At 35.9% G+C, this 19,097-nt stretch overlaps 1 protein-coding gene across 6 annotated transcripts in view; it reads right to left on the minus strand.

Annotated features, from left to right (window-relative positions):
• Positions 1–9,920: 9,920 nt before the first annotated feature.
• LOC131520991 (C-C chemokine receptor type 5-like) overlaps positions 9,921–19,097 on the minus strand; it is a 28,990-nt gene continuing 19,813 nt past the window's right edge. For 4 of the 6 annotated variants that reach the window (XM_058745598.1, XM_058745599.1, XM_058745600.1 and 1 more), the window contains 2 exons: positions 12,035–12,121; positions 9,921–11,926 (listed from right to left, as the gene is read on the minus strand). In XM_058745598.1, coding sequence (XP_058601581.1) covers positions 10,894–11,926; positions 12,035–12,078 — 1,077 coding nt within the window. In that variant the 5' untranslated portion in view covers positions 12,079–12,121 and the 3' untranslated portion in view covers positions 9,921–10,893. Of the gene's footprint in view, positions 11,927–12,034; positions 12,286–15,108; positions 15,176–19,097 lie in introns of those variants that run through there. The other 2 variants (XM_058745602.1, XM_058745597.1) reach the window with 2 other exon arrangements.

Raw genomic sequence — 19,097 nt, forward strand, 5'->3', positions numbered from 1 at the left:
CAATATATCTACCACATAAGAAGCCAGATTGACAATCATCAATAACTTCATTTAGAACTAACTTTAATCGACTTGCAAAAATATGTGAAAATAATTTAGTATCATTATTGATTAGAGTTATAGGCCTCCAATTTTCTATATTTAATAGGTCTTTACCGGGCTTAGGAATCAATGTAATCAATCCCTGTAACATAGTTGGCAACATTGCTTCATTTTGCAATATTTCTTGGAAGACATATAAAAGAAACTCTGAGATATCCTCTTTGAACTCTTTATAAAATTCACAGGTCAGACCATCATTACCTGGTGCTTTGTTATTTTTAAGCTTTTCAATGCTTTTATGAATTTCTTCAAGAGTTATATCTTGATCACATATGTATTTAGAATGATGATCTATACTTTTTGCATTTTTTTTAAGTGCATCTAGAAAAAAAGCAGCATTATACCTATATTATTATTTTGGGCATACTGTATAACTTTTCATCAAATGTAACAACAAAATTAGATGTTAATTTTGGGTCCACCGTAAGAGAATCATTAATCTTAAGTTTCTTTAAAGAGGAAACGTCTCCATTTTTTCTTTCAGGATTGAAAAAATATTTAGAATTCGATTCACCTTTTTCTAACCACTTTCTCCTTGACCTTATAAACGCACCTTTAGCTTTATATTCATAGATTTGTTCTAATTCCAATTGTAATTTTATTAAAATATTTTTATCTTGTTCACTTTCTATTTGTTTGTCATATATATCCATTATGTTTTGAATTATTAAAATATTTTCTTTGTTTCTTTTGGCTTTAGCTATTTCTTTACTTCTTGAGACTGAAAATTTTCTAATTTCAAAATTTCCCAATTTATTCCATATAAGCCTGATATTTTAGCATTATTGTAACATCCCTTTATCACACTTTTAACCTTATCCTTAAACTGAACATCTTCAAAAAGTGAATTGTTTAATTTCCAGTAATTGAAATTAAATCCTCGAGATCTTTTATCACCAAGGCTGATGACTAAATGGATGATTTTATGGTCACTGAAGACTGAAGGCACTATGTCAGTCTCCTGAATTTGATTCCAAAGCTCCTCAGATGTTAACCAAAAGTCAATTCTAGATTGTATAGATCTATCCTTATTACTCCAAGTAAAGTCTGTCTTATCAAGATTTCTGTGCCTCCATTCATCCCGACAATTTAATTGAGAACATATATTAAATATATCAGTATACTGGGACTGTCTACTGATACGGGGAGGAAAACAATACAGAAAAGGATTGTTAATAGTGTTCCAGTCACCACCTAAAATCAACTAAGCACTTGGGTATATTTTGAAGAAATCCAAAATTTCTTCTATAAAATTTTGTAATAACAATCTGTTTTGTAGAGTATAATTGTCACCATAGATGTTCCCAAAAAATTAAAACATTATTTTCATCTTCTATAACTAAAATCAACCATCTTCCACAAGAGTGAGGTTAAAATTTTCCCTTTATAATTACCTTTCAAAACTGCGACCCCTGCTGATTTATTACTCCCATATGCCAACCAAATATCACTACCCCATTGATTTTTCCAAAAAACAAAATCAGACGTTACTGCATGAGTTTCCTGTAAAAAATAAAAGTCAGCCTTAAATCTTTTAAGAAATAAAAAAATTGCTTTTCTCTTTAACAAATCACAAATGCCCTTAACATTGAACGAATATAAATGTAAAGACATAATCTCTTAATAGATTACTAAAGTCAAGTGTTTTCCATTCACCCAAGAACAACATTTACGTAAATAACCTAATTGAGTGTCACAAATAACACCAAATAGCCTATACAACATTTTCAAACTGGAAGTAAAGAAAACAAAAAGTAACTCAAAAATGAGTTATAATATGCTATCCAGCATATATACACAAAGCAATATAAGGCTTAAGATATATTATAACTCTTATAAAAGGTAAATGTGTAATGTTACATTTTACTTTCAAGCCTATTAGAAAGTATAACCTTCACCCTTTACCTCAAAGAACTGAAACATCAGCTTCAACCTTAGTCAGTTTATCCACGGATTTCTTTGCCATCAATTATAGCTTGGCACCGACAAAAAAGCTTTTTCCCTTGTTTGCGCGCAGTTTCAATTTGAGGCCAAAGTCTGTTGCATGTGTCTTTATCTTTCGTTGTTAGGTCCTCTCCAAACCTCAACTTTCTGGACTGAAGATACTCTGATCCCTTCGAACTCTTCCACAGGAGCTCCTTGGCTGATCTCGCCGTAAACCTCAAGATGATCGGCCGAATCTTCTCAGCGCTTTTCCTCCCGACGCGATGAACAACATCAATGTGATGAGGAAAGTTATCTGCAGCCTCCGGTACCACGGCACAACATATGTCAATCACTCTTTGTTTGATATTCTCTCCTTCTTGCTCTGCTAGACCGTAAAGCCTTAGATTCCATCTTCTTTGGTATCTTTCAGCTTCATTTACTCTTTCTTCCAACTCTGAAATTCTCTTCTGATGTTCTTCGTTTACTTCCTTAATAGACACAATGTCTTTCTTAACATCATGCATCTCTTTGAAGAGAAATTCAGTAGCTTCTTTTAAAGAGTTTATGCATTCTCTGTTTTGTTTGATCTGTATGGTTTCAGTATTTTGATTCATTTTGTCAACCAATATTTGCACGATGTTATTCTGTACCTCAGCAAGCGTTGGCTCCGGTTTACTTTTCTTGGGATCTGGCGTGCATGGCTCCGAACCCGGGACCGGAGTTAGCTCTGGACTACTGCAGCGAGCCTAGGAATGTACCTCCATGACTTCCATTTTTTTGATTATCAGTGTGGTCAGCAGAACGATCTTTTCCAGAACCAGATTTCCTCCTCTGTATTTCTCCCTCGTCTCTTTTCGGCCATTACCTCATACAACTGAAGGGGAAGAGTTTCCAACTATCGTTGAACTAGCTTTCAGACGTCGGTATAAACTTTTTGTAGATGAATCTTTCTAAAGGTTGAAGATTACTAATTTACACATTTGTTGCTCCATTGTTCAATACTTTACTCAGTACATCAGTTAAAAGTCTGTAAAGTTGTTCAGTGGGTGTGAAAAACAAATGCAAACTCTAACAACAAAAAACTCTGTCTGCATTGGACGCCATCTTGAGCCCCCCACCCCCACCAATGAGCGCATGTACTGCCACTGCATTTTAACAGGGTTGAGATCAAGAGTGGCACGGACACCCTGAGATATTGCCGCCCCCACTGGATCCCCAACATCATTGGGCTAGAGGACTGTCATTCTGACGATGCCTGTATGCCACTGGATCAGAGCGCTCTCAATGCTGCCTCTGATTGTTGCATCATGCAAAGTTTGCATTTGGATTTGAAGCGCTCAACAGTGCTATCATATCAATGGGTTCTGTCAGTGTTTTGGCAAGATAAGGCTTTTTTTTTTTTTTTTAAGTTCAAAGGCCAATTTAAAATATTGGTACATAAAAAGTGCACAAAATCAGTATTTTGTTTAGGCAGTATTTGTGGCAGTCCAGAAATCATGTTTCACGTGAAACAAAAGGTGTGCGTTTTTGCGCCAATGCATTGTTAAAGGTTCAGTGTGTCGTGTAATATTCCCATATAAAACTTTTTTATCAGCCAATTAAAAAATATTGGTGTAGTAAAATTAGCTAATTCACAAGATCAATACATACTTTATTAAACTTTATTAAACTGTCAAATTGAACGCATTCTGACGGGAGTGTCGAAATGTTGAATCAATTAATTCGCTTCCAAAAATAAAAAATGAATTCGCTTCCAACAGCGCTTAAAGGGAGCAGCGTCATATAGAAGGCAGAGCTTCACGTTATTTAAAGGGGAAGTTCACGCGTCAAGTAGCTGCATTCTGATTACTTTTATGTCACTGATCTGGCTTTTATAAGCCTAGTTTGGGGTAACAAAGGGTTTTATAGGTTTGACCTGAAATAATAATGCAATAACTGACACAACAACAAAACAATTGAAAAAAACAACAACAACAAAAAAAAAACAGATAAAGTCAAAAAGTAGCTGTTGATCTAAACATGTATCCAAATCCAAATGTAATAAAATTAATTTATGTGTGATGACAATTTCTTGGCAACTAGGGATTGTTACATAGAGATATTCAGGCATCCAGTGGCTATAATGGTGTAACAGATAATAAACTGTGCAAAATGTTTTATCTTAACAGTCAATTTACAAATAGGCCTAATGCGTTCAAATTTGAGGAACTCACAATGCGCTGAATTTCCACAAATTAGTGTCGTTACTATGACAACCAATTTGAATGTGACAAGAAACTGATGTCTCAATTTTTTTTTAAATGGTGTTTATCGCATTTTGGAACCAAACTCTTCATATATATGTTAACAAGGCTACTTTACGTGAATGTGAGTTCCTTAGCCAGTTGTGAATCACAGGTGTTTTAGAATTGAGATGAGGACATGACTGCAGCTGGCAATGAGGCAGAAACCAGCACATCCAGTGTAAGAAGACTTTGACTTTTTTCATTTTACTTAACATCATTTGATTTATCCGTTATACTGAAGAGACCATTTTGAAGGATATTGATTTTTGTTTTTGCACTTTTGAGGTGTTCAGTTGTATTTATTTATTTATTTATTTTTTTCAGAAAATAAGCGTGATTGCTCTCCTCACAAATCAGCTCTTTCTTGTGTTTTCTGTGCCTTGTCTTGGACTTGTATGTCACTTCCTGTCTCCCGTGGTGTTTGTAGTCAGTTTGTATCTTATCTTGTTCAGCTTGTTAGCCTCCTGTATACTGTATACAGCCCTAGTGTTTCTTTAGTTCTTTGTGAGTTGTTGAATGTAATGGTTGTCTGTTTGCCCGTCAGTCTGTTCTTTGTTCCCTTTGGTTTTTGGCTTATTGTTTGTTCTAGCTTTTCCATGAAATATCTGCACATAGATCCTTGCCTCTGCCTGTTTTCTCCAGCTTCTCCACAACGTTACAGTCTTGACTGGCATGTCTCTTTGACTTGTGCATCTTTGAGCCTATATTTAGTATAAGTAAAATACTTAAATACTGTTAAAATCAGATACTCTAAGACTTTTACTCAAGTTGTTTTGGAATTGGTGACTTGTAACTTGTAGTGGAGTAATTTTCACTGTAATGTATCTGTACTTTTACTCAAGTATGGTTTTCAGGTACTCTTTACACCTCTGATCTCAGGTAATGATTATGTGTTTTATTCAATGTTAAATGTGTCTAATGTGAGTTTGAACATTATTTTGCGTGAGGTTTATATCCATAGTGAAAGCAACAATAGATATTTTACCTCAGATCTTGAAAATAAAAGCAAACTTACGTTAAAACTGTGAACTCACTGTGAACCAACATCCGTAACAAAGATGGTATCAGTCACTCACTCACTCACTCAAAACTGTTCAGTCCAATCACATTTGAATCAACTATTTTCCGTGTCCACTTTTCTTTTCTTCACATGTTTTTGAAGTAGGCCTATCTACACTGGACGTGACAATGCATTGCAAATAATTTGAACTTTGTGTCAGTATGTCATAAATAGAACGAGTCAGCAGTTTACTGTCAGGGATTTGTCGCGCCGCGCTGCGCTGCATCCAGTGTAGACAGCAGCATCACTGATTATAATAAGTTATATTGTATTTTGTTGCGTCGTGCCGCTCGCGTCCGGTGTAGACACGATGTAAGTTAATGTCACTATCTGATGCTGCGTTTGAATTTTCATGACACGTTATTTGAAATGGACCTTTCTCACATTTCCGGGTTTCTCAGCAGCGGAAGTCGTCATAGTTGGGTAAAATCCGACAGCAGTGAATGAGAGGGTACCACAAATATATTTTTTGCATTCCCATTTGCTCAAATAGCAAAAGAAAAATTCCACGATAGTGTTTTCAAGACTTTCAATCAAAGGAAAAAACTGAGAGAGACTGATAACAGCAGTCAGAAGAGAGAACGATGTCAAATTTACCGTCGCTCACATTGACGCTGCATTAGAAACACCCTCGCATTAACGTTAACTAGTTTTTTTTTTTACTTGATGAAACGGTGATATAATACAAAGTATAGTGTTATAAATATACATACATTTAAAAAAAAATAAAAATATAAAAAACTTTCAAGGATTTATAATGATGATGACCGTTGAAATGTGTCATCACAGTCTTGTGAAAAGGGTCCATTAGCGCGGGCCAAATATTTTTCTCTCGTGGGCCGCCTATTGACGAACCCTGATTTATGTCATTGTCAATAAAACTATGATAACATTTCTGAACACATTTAACTTTTGTTTTACTGAAAAAAAAAAAATGACACAATCCTTAAGGGGCGTTTCCCCACTCTTCTGAGAGTAACAGAAGTCCACCCCCCCCTCTGAAACGGACATCAGTAACGCTGAGGACATTGTGAAATTGATGACTCCCATTAAGATCGCTTAAACTTTGTTGTTTGTTCTTCTTCACACATCAGTGTCGGTGATTGCACCTCTCCAGGCTAAACTACTGAAACATCTCGAGTCTTGCGAGGACGACACAGACATGACTCCAGAAATTAAATCCGTGATGACAGTGGACTTTTCATGTGAAAAGTGGGGACAAGAACTCCCACGACAATCTGCTTAAATGTAAAATAACTTGTCAAAAGCAAAAGTATTGCAAATGGACCACAATCTTTGAATTCTTTAAGACTTCATTTTTGCTTATATTAAAACTTTTAATAGCACAACATTGTTCAAAGTTTTCATGTTTACTTGGTAACAACTAATTATTATTATTTTTATTTTTTTGCTAGCATCTGCTTTGGACCCTCGCTTCAAAGGGCTACCCTTTCTAGAAAACGAGGAGAGAGAATTGATCTTTATTAAACTTACTGTTGAGGCCTCAAACAGTGTATGTTTGCAACTTCGCAATCCTTATTTTCATGAACCAAATGCTGACAAATTAACTGTATTTTATTAAGGATTATAGGACTGTAATATGTTGGTCCTAAATTGTACTTGGCTTGTTTTAGTGAAATTATAATCTGTGTGCTAGTAAGATTTGACTGGTGCTAGTATTTTTATTTGATTTTGTTACAGATTCACGTGGAACAGCAGGAGGATGCAGTTGAAGAGAAACCACCAGACACAACTGAAGAAGGTATTTATTTAATTTGTTAATAAAGACTTATCTGTTTAATTTAAAGGGTAAGAATACTGTAGTATAAAGGTTTGGGATGCATTTATGTATTTCAAAATGTATTTAACGACAAGGAATGAGATGTAAACAAATGCAAACTTTATCATCATGCATTTCCATCGGTCTAATTTCTTTTTTTTTTTCAGATGAGATGCGTCCTGCAAAAAAACTGAAAGCCATGGATTTGCTCTTCGGCAACAGTTTTCAGCAGGTGCCAGAGACCTGCCCTCTATCCAGGTCTGCTATCGAGATCAGCAGAGAAGAGGTACTCAAATACAGATCCATGGCTCCTCTGCCACTGACTGAAAGTCCACTGGACTGGTGGAAGTCCCATGAGACAGAGCTATCAATCCTTGCAAATCTGGCAAAAAGTTATTTTTGCATTCCTGCTACCAGTGTGGCCTCAGAAAGAGTTTTTTAGCACTGCAGGAGACTGAGGGCCCTATCATACACCTGGTGCAATGCGACGCAAGTGTTTTTGCTAGTTTCAGCCCGACACACTTCTCATTTTCCCGTCCTGCGCCACGATGTTTAAGTAGCAAATGCATTTGCGCCCATTTGTGCTCTCATGGGCGTGCTGGTCTAAAAAAGAGGTGTGTTCAGGCGCATTATTGGCACGTTGCTATTTTGAGGAACTGAAAATAGACTGCGCCATAGACCAACTCAAACCTGGTCTAAAGTCAATGGCACAATATTTTTTTTGTTATTTATTATCTGATTATTTATAAGTTAATGTTAGTTCCAGGCCAGAGGGAGCACCCAAGCAACAAGGATCTCAATTTTAATTTTGACAATTTAAACAGCAGGATTAAATAAATTAATCGCAATCCTACTGTGCATCAAGCGCCTGCCGCCATTGTTTTGAATGCGCTCGAACACTAACCCGGAACCGTCCAAGGAACAAAGGCTGTATCCGAAATCGCCCCCTATACCCTCAAATAGTGCACTATTTGAGTGGACACCCATTTTAAGTGGTGTTCGAAACCATAGTGGACGTTTTCGAGTGCACTCATTCAATCCCACAATGCACCGCAAAAACGAGTGTACAACCGATGTATACTCAACGGCTAGAGATAACCCATAATGCACTGTGAGAGTCGCGCGCCGAATGAATTCCCGCGTCTCGCCAGAAGATGGTGCCCGCAGCTGAATCATTCATTCATTACTTTTAGAAGCACTCGTCCACGGCGTAATACAACACAGGTACAAATTAATTGTAAATTGACTTTTAGGGTTTATACATAATTTCCGTGACAGAGTTCAAGATAAATCCTTCAGTCTTGCTACTGGAGCTGCCCGCTTCAAATGATTATTAAACAGCAAGCAAATTATGCAAAAGCGGCAGTCCTTCCGGTGCACCGAGTGTCTGAATTCACTCACTCGTTTTCATTCACTCCTTCAAGTGAACTGTATGAGTGGACTAATGTAGGGAATAGTGAATGAGGGTATAGGGGGCGATTTCGGATACAGCCAAATACATCACTTCCTTAAGAAGTTTATATTAGCTTAAATGTGTGCAACTACAATTTTTGTCATGTAATTTGGAATCAGTAACGGATTACAATTTGTATGTAATCTGCCCAGCTCTGTTCATGCTGTTACAGCTACATTGTTGAATCAAATGTTTTATTTTATGTCTATATCTTTTATTCAAACCTACAATGACTGGCTAGTTGATGTAAGGGTGCCAACAGAATTCTGTCTTAAAGTGTAGCTGGAAAACTCATACCTCAGAGTCAGTCATTGGGGTAACATTTATTTTGATAGTCCATTTAGACATTCAACTAACTTTTATTAATTTTGCAACTACATGTCAACTAGCAGTCATCAGAACCGTTGCAAGGGCTGTGTGACGTGTGCGACCACGGGGCCTTGTGTAATTTGGCGAAGGGATTGCGAATTGACCCAGGCATTAAGGCCCAGGATTTAAAAGGGATTTCAGAGAACAAATAAAAATAGTAAAAGAAATACAATGTATTGTAATGCATTTGAACTATTTGCGAATAATTTTTATGGTAACACTTTAGAATAGGGAACCCTTATTCACTATTAACTACGACTTTTCCCTCAGTAAATTCCTAATTGGCTGCTTATTAATAGTTAGTAAGGTAGTTGTTAAGTTTAGGTATTGGGTAGGATTAGGGATGTAGAATAAGGTCATGTAGAATAAGGCATTAATATGTGCTTAATTACTACTAATAAATGGCTAATATTCTAGTAATATGCATGCTAATAAGCAACTAGTTAAGAGACCTTAAAATAAAGTGTTACCATTTTTATTTTAAAATATGTACACATTCACTCTTAATAATATGTTGAAAACGGCTCTGTTAATGTGTTTTGTGTCATCACATTAAAACAGATAACATGGATCAAAATTACGTATTTTCAAATTAAAAATCAAAATGGCAACTTTTGACGAGAGAAGTTTATGTCACTGGATGACTGTCAGTCATTTAGCAGTTGATAGAGTATATTAAATTGTTTAGACAGCCTATATGATACCTTGAATTTTTTCACTGTTAAAACTGATGCATATTGTGCAGTAATTTACACCGTTAGTTCGCTGAAGCATACTGGCCTGAAAATATAATATTTTACATATTGTGTCATCCTAAGAAGATACAGAGAGATGCAGTGCAGCAAAGCAGCATCAAGAATATCAGATATTGGGAATGTGTCCTCCTCAATGTCTACTGATATTGTGTAATGCAAACAGTACAGAATCACTCAACAATATCACTTAAAGACTTTTTATTCATAAGTACAATATCACTCTATTGTAAAGAAAATCAGACTTAAAAACAACTGTCCTTCCTGTTTTAAAGAAGACATAACATTTTGGATGGCAGTAAAAATAAAGAAACAGCAAACATATTAAAGCGTCTGAAAACCAACAAGCCTCTAAACACACACACGCAATAACTTCATCATTGCAGAGCTGCAAATTTAACCACTCTTATAGGCACTATCTAGACAAACTTCATTCTTTACATGGCTAAATAATAGCATTGTAGATAGATACAGTCACTAACTCACACTGGGACCTCGCATAATGCCAGTCATTAATGTATTAGTAGACTGTCTGCTTAACACTTTATTTTGATGGACATTCTACCGATTATAACTTTGCAAATACATGTCAACTAACCATAACCTAACACGCATTCAAGTCTGAAACATAACACATAAGTCGCTTAAACCAAGTAAAATAATTATATTGAAACAATAAACTCAAATAACTACATGAAGATTTAATGGATTAAACATTTGTGTTACATAAAGTAAAACTATGAATATGAATTGAAATATTACAACTAGTTTAAAGCTACACATATAACAGCTTTGAAGTTCAACAAACTTTAAAATGATTAGTGGGCTGAGATTAAGACAGAACAACACACAAAAACACTACACATATCCACACCTACAAATCTGTACCTTTACAAACATACATATTTACAGAGCGAATATAAATACATTTTTTACCCCACCAAAAAATCAAATGAGTTCTGCATATATTGGTTCTAAGTGATGAATATCACATGTATATAAAAGTGACAGTTTAGAATTCTAACAAACTCAATAGACACATGATGCAGAGTTACCCAACTAATAAAATCTCTTCTACAGCAATGATTGTAGATTTGAAAAAACAAACAAACAAACAAACAAAAAAATTAGTACATTAGTTTAAAATTAATTCTCAAGTCCTCCATTTACACTACTGTACTAGTTCTCTCATCATTGGTGTTATGTGAGTAAACTGATCCTGTGGCCTGTGTAGGGTTATTATTCATACACTGCAGTCTACCACAGGGTGTCTTATAGAGGAGACAGACAAGATGCCTCCTATATTTCTCTCGCACAAACACAAAGAGAATGGGATTGATGCAGCTGTGTGAAAAAGCCAATGCTTCTGTGATCTGCAGACTTAGATGGATTGCCTTACTAAAGTCACAGGAATTAGATATGAGTTCTTTCTGCTCTAAGACTTTCACAAAAGTAGCAACGTTATATGGAGCATAACAGCAGAAGAACACCACCATCACAGTGATGACATGGCATATGTCCTGCTTTCTGGAAGAACGGGCTGCCAGGAGTCTCTTCAAAATCATTGAGTAAAAAATTCCTATTACGATAAGAGGGATAATTAAACCTATGACGTTCATTTTAAAGATAGCAAAAATCCTCGAAGAAAAATAAGAATTTTGATCACTTGTTGGATAAAACGCATAACAGAAGATTTTGTTTTTTGCATTTTTGGTTTTGAAGTGCGTCATCTCAGGAAATGCTACATAAACAGCAATAATCCATATGACTACACTGGCTAAGATTCCATATGTTCTTGCAAGCACATCATGAACTATTGCCATGTATTGATCAATACTCATCAGTACAATGAAGAATATAACACTGTAAAATCCAATGTAGTAGGCACTGAAGACCACAGTGCACATTACATCTCCAAAGATCCACTGGTCTCTGGCATGGTGTGCCAGGAAGGGGAAAGATGAAACTAGCAGCAGGTCAGCTAAAGCCAGGTTCAGGAGACAGATGTCAGTCATACTTCTCAGCTTGGTACCCATACAGACCACCCAGACCACCAGCATGTTACCCAGAAAGCCCACCACAAAATAAAGCGAGTATAAAATGGGAAGAATTCTAGCTCCATGATTTCCATAAACACAGACCAATTGAAAATCCAAATCATCGTAGTTGCCCGAATATTCATATGGCTCATCATCCGTGCTGTCATTTGAATAGAAAAGGTAGTGTAAGGAAAACAGAACTCCACTTTCCACTTTGACTTAAAAAATGTACTTTATAATGATGTGTTTAAATGTGATAAGATCTCACCTGGATGTAATATAATGTAGGTCAAGAGGACCACTGGTTACCATCTTTGATGAAGACAGTGCAATGGTTTTGCTCAGGAAATAAGTGCTATCAAAAATTAGACAAAGAAATGTATCACTCAGTGGATAAGTATCTGCGGTGAACATCTCAGGCATTGGTTTATCACACATCCTGTGGATGAATTAAATTGAAAATAAATAAATAAAATCAGTGGTACACGTTTTGTATAAGTATAATTAATAAAAAATAAAATAAATAAATTGTCCATACACTGTAAAAAGTGATCCACTATATTTACTCAATAAAATTGAGTAATCCACTATATTTACTCAATAAAATTGTGTCAACAGATTACAAGCAATATTATTAATTAAATTCAACACAAAACAATTCATTAGAATTAATCAAATGAGATGCTTATAAATTATCCATTCAAAATGAGTAAAATAGCACAAACAAATTAAGTAAAATTTAAACAAAAATATTGGTTTCATTGGACAAAAAACACTATGCTAGTGATACTATGTTATGCATGCCAGGCCAGTAGTTGGCGATCAAGAAACACTGCGCAAAAACGTAATATGCATGCACATGACGTCACCTTTTTCACAAATTCATGTTTTTGTTGTTTACATGGAGATGATACAGGCATCTTGTTCAAAAGCTTGTGTTTCCAGGCCCCAAAAACAGTTATTGAAGACACCTGATGTTAACAAACAGAATAACTGAAGGAGAAAATCTGAATTTTTAGGTTACCATTACGGTGGTCAATGTTTGCTTTAGTTGGGCTCTTGACCCTTGACTCTTTTAACATTAGATATTGTTTGGCTGCTGTTACAGAGTTAAACAACAGTTAGACAAGCCTAATGAAAAGGTGGTCTGGTGTTGTTGATTATGTATTGTCATCATCATTTGCCCTGAATCTCTGAATTAGATTTACTTTGATTACAGCAGTCCTGTAATTCTACAGTATAAGATCTGAAATTTTCAGTATAATCCAAAGGGTTTCTTAAAAATTGTTCTTTTAGGCACACTCTGACATCAAGAATCAGAGTATGAATCTCAACAACGGTGATAAACAGATCAACTCTGAACGTCACAAAACAAACTACTAAAAATATGCAATGCATGATGGGAGCTATTGATGAGTTTTGATTGGTGGCACCCAGAATGCACTGCAGCATTTGATGGTCACCATTGTTGAGGTTCTCACGCTGATACTTGATGTCTGTGTGTCTAGATGAAAGCTTTTTTTTATTATTTGATTTGAAGAACTTTTAAATCTCTGTTTATGCTGAAAATTTCAGACATTACACTGTACAATCACAGGATGGCAGAAACCGATACGGTAAATCCAACTCAGCGATACAGGTCAGATGATGATGTCAAAACATAACCAACACCACCCGATCACCTTTTCTCTTGGCTTGTCTTAACTGTTGTCTAACTCAGTTACAGCAGCCAAACAAAATCTAATGTTAAAGAGTCAAGGGTCAAGAGCCCAACTAAAGCAAACATTGACCACCGTGATGGTGACCCAATGGTAAAACATGATTTTCTCCTTCAGTGATTCTGTGTTAACATCAGGTGTCTTCAATAATTCAGTTTTGGGGCCTGGAAACACAAGCTTTTGAACAAGATGCCTGTATCATCTCCATGTAAACAACAAAACATGAATTTGTGAAAAGGTGACGTCATGTGCATGCATATTACGCTTTTTGCAGTGTTTCTTGATTGCCAACTACTGGCCTGGCATGCATAACATAGTATCACTAGCATAGTGTTTTTTGTCCAATGAAACCAATATTTTTGTTTAAATTTTACTTAATTTGATTTTGTTCTTTTACTCATTTTGAATGGATAATTTATAAGCATCTCATTTGATTAATTCTAATTAATTGTTTTGTGTTGAATTTAATTAATAATATTGCTTGTAATCTGTTGACACAATTTTATTGAGTAAATATAGTGAATCATTTTTTACAGTGTATAGCCATATGGGCCCAGGCCGTTAGGGGGCCCCAAATTACGACTTTGGTTATTTATTTTTATTTTTTATTTGATCGCGTCTTCTAACACTTTAAAGGACAGATACACCTTGTCAATTTTTTTTTATTTGTATGGCTGTTCATAATATTTTTTATTAAATGTGACCAAATTTCATTGTGAATAAATGACATTCTTGAACTGACCCGCATGCGCAAAAGAACAACAACAAGACGGCATGAAGCGCGCTGTCATAAGGAAGTAAACATGGAGGCCACTGCATTTTAATAGTTTACCCTAATTTTACGTGTTTACTCTTTCATTTATAAGCTGATGTGCCACGAAAGCCAGCAAATTCGCGAGTAGGCTATAAGGAGGACGAAGTTGAGGAGAAAGAGAGCAAAGTTTTTAAATATTTACAGTACGACCCCTTATGTTTAGCTTGTAGAGATGTCACTGTAATACACTGTAAAACAACACCACTGCCTCTCCCTGACTCCCTTCTGCAACTTTCTGTCATGTTTAGCCAGTGACCAAAGAACTACTGATATATCAAATCTTTGAAGTGACTCTCGACACCGTGAAATACAAAAGTATGTCAAAATACTCTCTTGGCCGCCTCAAAAACAATTTATTATCTGACAATTTAAAATCCTCAACAAGGCAGCCCAAACGATGTAACAGGCAACGTGATGTCTGGCCCTCCCATCAAAAGTTCGTTAGACTTTTCCCTATTTTCCTCACTTTTATTTGCTTTAAATGCATGTGCAATTCATTTAAAGCAATTCGGCGTCAATTGAATGAATTGACAACAAAACAAGTACGACAAATTCACTTAGGCTATATTAAACATAGAATGTTTACACAGAATGTTTAATATATTAACAAAGCGAATACAAACACCATGCTAGATAATGGCAAAAGTCAAAAGGCCTTCCAAAGTCTAAAATGTTTTTAAAGCAGGCGCTTTTATATTTTGTTTCGAAATTAAATCTTTCGCCAACTTCCTTGTCTTTCAATTCAATTCAATTCAAAATTGCTTTATTGGCATGACTGTAAAAAATACAATACTCGTCAGCTCGACTCACTCTCCTCACGTGATCAATGAAATCCGACTCCTGCAGCTGATCTGAGATGCGACTGTTGTTCGGCACACTGCATTGTTAAAAAAAAAAAAAAAAAAACAACCTTTATGATGTTAGTTTCAATAAATAAAAAAATGGTAAAAACAAGGAAATTTCTCTGGCATTTCGTTCTTTTTGCTGTATCCAAACTTAGGCTGCAGAACCGTGACACCACTGTGAGTCCTATCGAAACGAACTCACTGCTCTTGACTGAATAACTTAAGATTAATCTATAGCCTATTACATTTATACAGTGAAGAGTATGCCATGTTATTTTACATTTGATTATTTAATTTCTGTACTTGAACGCCTACAAATCTAAAAACCCAAAATATCTTTAATTTGTATCTTTGTTCTATTTATTTATTTGTGCTATTGCTTGTAATTTGTTCTTCTTACTTATTAAGCGTTCAAAGGAAAAAAAATCATCTGGTAGAAGGGGGCCCAAATTTCTGTTTTGCATACCCCCCTTAAAACGCTTCATGGCGCCCCTGGCTATAGCCTTTAGAACAGGTGAGTTGCCCTAGTTCACACAGTTCCAATACACTGCGATGGGTTAAATCAATAAGCAGACACACGGGACTACAGTCAAGCACAGACCAGTATTGCAGTGCACAGGAAATATCAGCAGTCATTTTAAAGCAGTTTATTTAATTAATATTGAGTATTAATTTATGTTCACTTGTATTTTTTTTCCTCAACAGGGGAAATAACTAAATACTCTATTTTTATTTATTTATTTATTTTTTTGTGTACATTCAAAATAATTACAAAATGTCATGCCTTTGAAAAATAAAGAAAACAACAGCATGCAACACTTTTGGCGCGTCTTGGTCTCCCTGAACATCTTTCTGTTGCACGCCACACGAACCAATCCAAAGTGATACTTGACGCGCCTACTTTTAAAAGTCTACATTTAGATTATTTGGCCTTAAATGCATCATATAAGCCACTTTGGAAAAAAATCACTGTATGTATCATGATAAAAAAAAAATCACTTTACAGTCTGAAAAATATGGTAGGCTAAAGCAAATTATTTCGCGGATCACTTTAAGAACCGCTGGCCTACACAGAAAAAAGCCTCATCTAGAAACTGCCTCGGCACGAGTTGTGTCGAGCTATTCATTACTATGCTTGTTTGATGAGAAAAAGAGGAAATGTAGTTGCAATAAAATGGTTATAAATCCGTACACTAGGACTACTATTCTGCAGCGCGGAACTGCAGAAGTACTGATGACGGCACGGTTGATCTTTGGCTGACCAATCAGCAGAAAGGGGCGTTTAATTCCTCCCCCCCCCCCCCTCCCCTCCCTCTACATCTCCCCCTCACACTGACAGAAATTCACGTGAATGTTCACGCGATGTTATCTTAATTTTACATTCCAACTTGTAAAAACCATTCACCTCCTCGTCCTTTTTATGAGCTGTTTTCCGAAGCTTTCGCTTCTCAAGACGGCCACCGTCAATGAGCTTTGCGCTCTAGTGTCTGGTAAAACGCGTTCAAACCACTGTAGCATAATGCAATCTATTAACTACGCACATCATAAAGTTTTAGGCAAGTAGGCTATCCATATTATGGCAAAATGTTTTAATAAGACTGAATTTGAATTTAAGTTGATCACGGTTAATAAAAAGACATTTTAAGTTTAATTATAACGCGCATGTCCACTATTATTCGAAGAACGAACAAATTATACAGCGAAAAAAGAACATTTACATTATCAAAGAATATTACTGTAGCGTGAGTGTAAGCACTCAAAAAAAATCTATAAGCTATAATCAGTGAGGTTGTCTGCAGTGTTTGATGAATTAATCTCTTACATCGCACATAGGTAGGCTACATCTGCACTTTGATGTTTCTGATGAGAGAATTCGATAAAGTGCATTGACCAAAACTTTTGTGTATCAGCGATGTCAATATTTAATAAAATCCCCTTAAATAATAGAAATATTAAAGAAAAAATTATTGAACTAAAATCACAAAAGCACATATATATAGGTTATTGGTTTGCATATAGGCTACATCTTCATTTGTATGTTAATCTATAAGAGTTTGGGGTGTTTATAGGATTTTGCCAAAAATCCCCCACGTGGCCCCGCCCTGCTACATCAAGCCCCACCCTCAGATAAAATATGCTATGGGCGTAAATAAAGTTTATGGTGACCAAACATGGACTGCAGCCGAGGGATGTTTTGCCCGTTTTGTGGCAAACACATGAGCAGCTTAAGGCGGTTTTGCTTTACGTGTGGTCGGTGTTTGGAGTTTCTAAAGGACGCGGACCAGACGGAAACACAGGGGACGTCTCGACAGCCGGGCAGTGTTAAGCTGCTCATGTGTTTGCCGCAGTCCATGTTCGGTCACCATAAACTTTATTTACGGCATTTACTGCACAACCACAAGACGAATTTACCGCGCTCACCAACAACAACACCTTTCACCGCGTCACTTCCCGCGTGTGGTACATTCCCTTTCCGTGAAGAATCTGTCATTGTAAATTTGTTTCGGGACTGGTAAAAGTGTTTTGCGTCTTGTTAATTTGTTTTATGATAGGTAAAAATGTTTTCCAAAATGTAAATTTGTCTCGAGCTTCGTAAAAGTGTTTCACACTTTGTAATGTTGTTTTGCACTTCCCGGCCACCGTAGTGATGAACATCTGCTGTTAACAAACAGAATCCCTGAAGAAAGAGAAGCACAAGAACTATTTCAACTGACTTCAGTCACAGCCTTAGATGATATCAACTGAAATAAAATATATTAAATCTCTCAAAATCTGATTAAACAACCCCACAAACAGCATCACCAGCTCCACTTATTAATAACCAGACTGGCTTTATTTTTTCTTCTTTTTCTCTGGCTGTTGTAACCATGTGTTCCTCAAACATATTTGTTACAACTCAAAAGCCCAGAGAAAATTATCAGTAGTTGGTTGTTATATGTTTACAATGGTGGGCATCTGTTAGTGAACTGATCTCATTGAGCACGATTATGGATTCATTGTGTGTCTAATCTCGGGTTAAATGAATGTATTGATTATAATAAAAGTGGTTCCAAGAGCCACTGGTTCTGTGACAGTCAGTTAATATAAAGGACTTTCTAAACAGTTTGCCCACAAAAAGTTTTAATCTATGGCAGAAGTTAGACTCACACAGACATCAAGAATCAGCTTGTGAACCTCAACAATGGTGACCATAAAAAAAAAAAATCATGCTGCAATGCATGCTGGGTACTAGCATAGTACAAAACTCATCCATCGCTCCCAGCATGCATTGCTGCATGATTTATTTATTTATTTATTTTTTATGGTATATATATATATATAGAATAATAGACCATATACTACACTGATATGAAATAATGTCATATCTTTACATATCTATATCATTTCAACTTCATCTCAAAAACTCAGCTCAATAAAACAGGCAATATGCCAAAAATAGGGGGTAGCTATGAGTACAGATGTGAATAAATTAATATTAAGCTATGAGAAAATAATAACTTATAACTTTTTTAACTTATTTCATGTGCAGATTTTCAACATTAAAGAAAAATGTATGTACCTCAGATCTGCAGCCACATTACCCTTTTAGTCTATTTCTTTGGCGCACCGCACATTTTATTTAGCTGTCCAGTTATCAAAATCTGTGTGGCAAAGCTGCGTGATGCACTGGACAACTTGGGGCGAATGCATTTACATTATAGTGAAGCGCAGACCAGTAGGCCTATTGATTTTAGTATATCCAGCAGTCATAACTTTTATTTTAGACAGTACAGTTTAATTAATGAGTATAAATTGATTTCATTTTAGACAGAAAACAGTGTGTTTTATGACTTAAAACACAGGCGTTTCATTCTTGAATGAATCCGAGTCTTTGAATGAATCGTCCGTAGGCGCGTTCGACTTGAAGCGGCGTTGTGCAGAATGGTCAATGTATGACATCAAAGTACCGCGAGA

The sequence above is a fragment of the Onychostoma macrolepis genome, chromosome 15 (genome assembly GCF_012432095.1).
Source record: "Onychostoma macrolepis isolate SWU-2019 chromosome 15, ASM1243209v1, whole genome shotgun sequence".
In the NCBI taxonomy this organism is placed as follows: domain Eukaryota; kingdom Metazoa; phylum Chordata; class Actinopteri; order Cypriniformes; family Cyprinidae; genus Onychostoma; species Onychostoma macrolepis.